The sequence below is a fragment of the Drosophila ananassae genome (assembly GCF_017639315.1).
Source record: "Drosophila ananassae strain 14024-0371.13 chromosome Y unlocalized genomic scaffold, ASM1763931v2 tig00000111, whole genome shotgun sequence".
In the NCBI taxonomy this organism is placed as follows: Eukaryota; Metazoa; Arthropoda; class Insecta; order Diptera; family Drosophilidae; genus Drosophila; species Drosophila ananassae.
This window is the reverse complement of record NW_025319068.1, coordinates 494321-496983: the sequence shown is the minus strand read 5'-3', so window position 1 is coordinate 496983 and position 2663 is coordinate 494321. Positions and strand designations below refer to the sequence as shown.

The window sequence follows — 2663 nt, the reverse complement described above, 5'->3', positions numbered from 1 at the left end:
ATAGCAAATGACACCTCTTTTCGTGTCTATTATTGCTCCTGTAAACAGCTAAGCAGCAATCAAATGTTGCATAAAAAAATTGGAACAGAATCGTCGGCGTGGAAAGTTGGTAATGGGTAGCAGCCCCAGAGATTACTCGATACTTGTGCGTGGCAGACGGATTTAAAGAAAAAGCCAGACAGTATAACACAAAGGGATTGTGTGTATATGGGCGTCGTGGTGAAATTCGCATTGAAAAGAACATTTTGGAAAAAGCATTGAGGAAAATGGTCAAGACAGCAGAACTCAAGGTGGACCAGTTGAGATATCTTGCAGCTGCGGGATCCAGACCAGAGTTAGTACAACGACTAGTTGAATTTGAGGAATCAGAAGACGTGGAGATGCCACAAGCTAGTGGAAACGTGAGTCAACGAGAGGAATCGGTGACGTCGCAAGCAGCAGCTATTTCACAACTGCAGAATGAAATGACCGAGCTGAAGAATATGAAGATGGCGCAGTTGGTGAGCATGCAGAGGCCAAATGCAGATGATGGTGTTAATAGGCAGCAACGCACAGAGGAAACCAGGAGGAATATCACAGGAGACGATATTCCTAATCTACAAGCCAGAAACAACGTTAGACAAGCGTCGGTAAAGGAAATCGCAGACACTTTGCCAGAGTTTAATCCAGGAGACGAGAACGCTATATCAGTGAACCAATTCATCGATCGTGTCAACAAAGTGGTTGGTGCATATCATTGGGACGAGACGTTTTTGTTATTGGCAATTTATACAAAGATCAAGGGACCAGCCAAGATGTGGTTTGATTCTTCGCCAGTGGTGCACACTACGTGGAGTGACTTCGCGCAAGCTATGAGGGATGAGTTTGGAGCAAGCCCGGACGAAGCGGAAGTGCATTTCAACATGACTAATGCAACTAGACGAGCAAAAGAAACAGTGAAGGAGTATTGTTTCCGGATGTCAGCCCTAGGAGTGCGGTACAGTCTGAGCGAGGCAGCGGTTATCAGATATGTTCGCGCAGGATTACAGCACCGAGAGTTGCAAAACTGCATTGCAGCGATACATTTTTCAACAATGAAGCAGCTTAGAGATGCAGCCGAATCTTATTTCGTAAACAGAGGTCGGACAACAGCAAACAAAAAGGAGTTTGTGCCTAAATACAACAAGTTCGAGATGAAACAGGACAGCGATGTGAAGACAGCAAAGCCAAAGGATTTGAAGACATGTTTCAAGTGTGGAGAGTTGGGACACTTTGCCAATTCGTGCCCAAGTAAGGAGCAGAAGCCCCGCTGTAACAAATGCAATACTTTTCATGCAATCACTGAAAGTTGCCAAACTGCAAAGGTGATGCGTTTAGGAGCAACAAATCAAGACAAGTTATTCACCAGAATAGTCCGTATAAATTCAAAGAGCTATAACGCATTTATAGATACGGGTAGCCAAGCTAGTATCATTCGACAGTCAGTTGCGGATGAATTAAAGGTAGATCGGCATGAGTGCTCTATGAGGATTAGAGGCATATGTGGAGGATCGTGTATTCTTTCTGAAGAAGTCGTTATCCATATGGACGTTGAAGGGAAGACCATTGATGCCAAGTTATACGTAGCAGACGACGAGCTTTTGCAAGAAGACCTTTTGCTGGGACAGGATGTCATTGTTAGCGCCCAGTTATCCCTAAAGTTTACGGCAGAGGATGTCGAAGTCAAGCGAGCGGTGCAGCAAGCAGAAACTATTGGAAGCGAACGTGGTACTCATAAGCTTCTTGTTAATATACAAAACAATCAGGAAAGAAGTCAAATGAATCAGTTGTTGAGCAAGTTCGAAGATGTCTTCTCTACAAGATTGCAAGGAATAGGAAAAACAAACATTGTCCAAGCCAAAATAGATGTTGAGAGCAACCAAGTAGTTTCCCAGCCACCATACAGAATTCCCGAGCCAAAGAAGGAAGTTGTCGCCAAGATGTTGGACGAGTTATTGCAGCAGGATATTATCCAACAATCTACGTCAGAGTATGCTAGCCCTGTAGTACTCATCAAAAAGCCGAACGGTAGTGACCGACTATGTGTTGGTTACCGCCGTCTGAACAAGCGGTTAAAAAAGGAGAATTTTCCGGTTCCGAATATCGAAGAGCGTCTTCAAGAGGCGAAACGATATTAGTATTTCACTTCACTGGATTTAAATAGCGGATATTACCAAATTGAGATAGCACCTGAAAGCCGAAAGTTTACCGCATTCATCACCACGGATGGACTTTACGAGTTTAAGCGACTCCCGTTTGGGCTAAAGAATGCCCCAGCCATTTTCAATCGTCTCATGGCAGAACTACAAAAGCGAGTGCATAAAGGAGATATGATGCACTACATGGACGACATTCTTATTGGTAGCAATAATTTCGAGGAGATGTATGCCAAGCTAGAGAGAGTCCTTACAGTATTGCGAGAGTGTGGACTAACTCTAAATCTGGATAAATGTAAGTTGTACGAGCAGCCTATTACGTTTCTAGGACATCAAATTCACGATGGAGGTATCAGCCCAGGAGAAGTAAAGACGAATGCCATTTCCATGTTCCCCACACCGACCAATGTCACCGAAGTACGTCAGTTTTTAGGATTGACAGGATATTTCCGAAAATTTGTCGCCGGATACGCTATTATATCAGAGCCG

The 2663-nt window shown here is 44.0% G+C and overlaps 1 protein-coding gene across 1 annotated transcript; it reads left to right on the top strand.

Moving 5' to 3' along the window:
* Positions 1 to 266: 266 nt before the first annotated feature.
* On the top strand, positions 267 to 2156 carry LOC123258220. The gene is made up of 2 exons (XM_044718093.1): positions 267 to 1269; positions 1429 to 2156. The coding sequence occupies exons 1-2, from the start codon at positions 267 to 269 to the stop codon at positions 2154 to 2156; spliced, it is 1731 nt and encodes a 576-aa protein (XP_044574028.1).
* Positions 2157 to 2663: the final 507 nt, after the last annotated feature.

Excerpts from the sequence above, each read along its gene's own strand:
- LOC123258220 (XM_044718093.1), top strand. The coding sequence starts at position 267 with ATGGTCAAGACAGCAGAACTCAAGGTGGACCAGTTGAGATATCTTGCA. Across the intron at positions 1,270-1,428 it reads CTTTGCCAATTCGTGCCCAA|ATACGGGTAGCCAAGCTAGT; the intron begins GTAAGGAGCAGA and ends ACGCATTTATAG.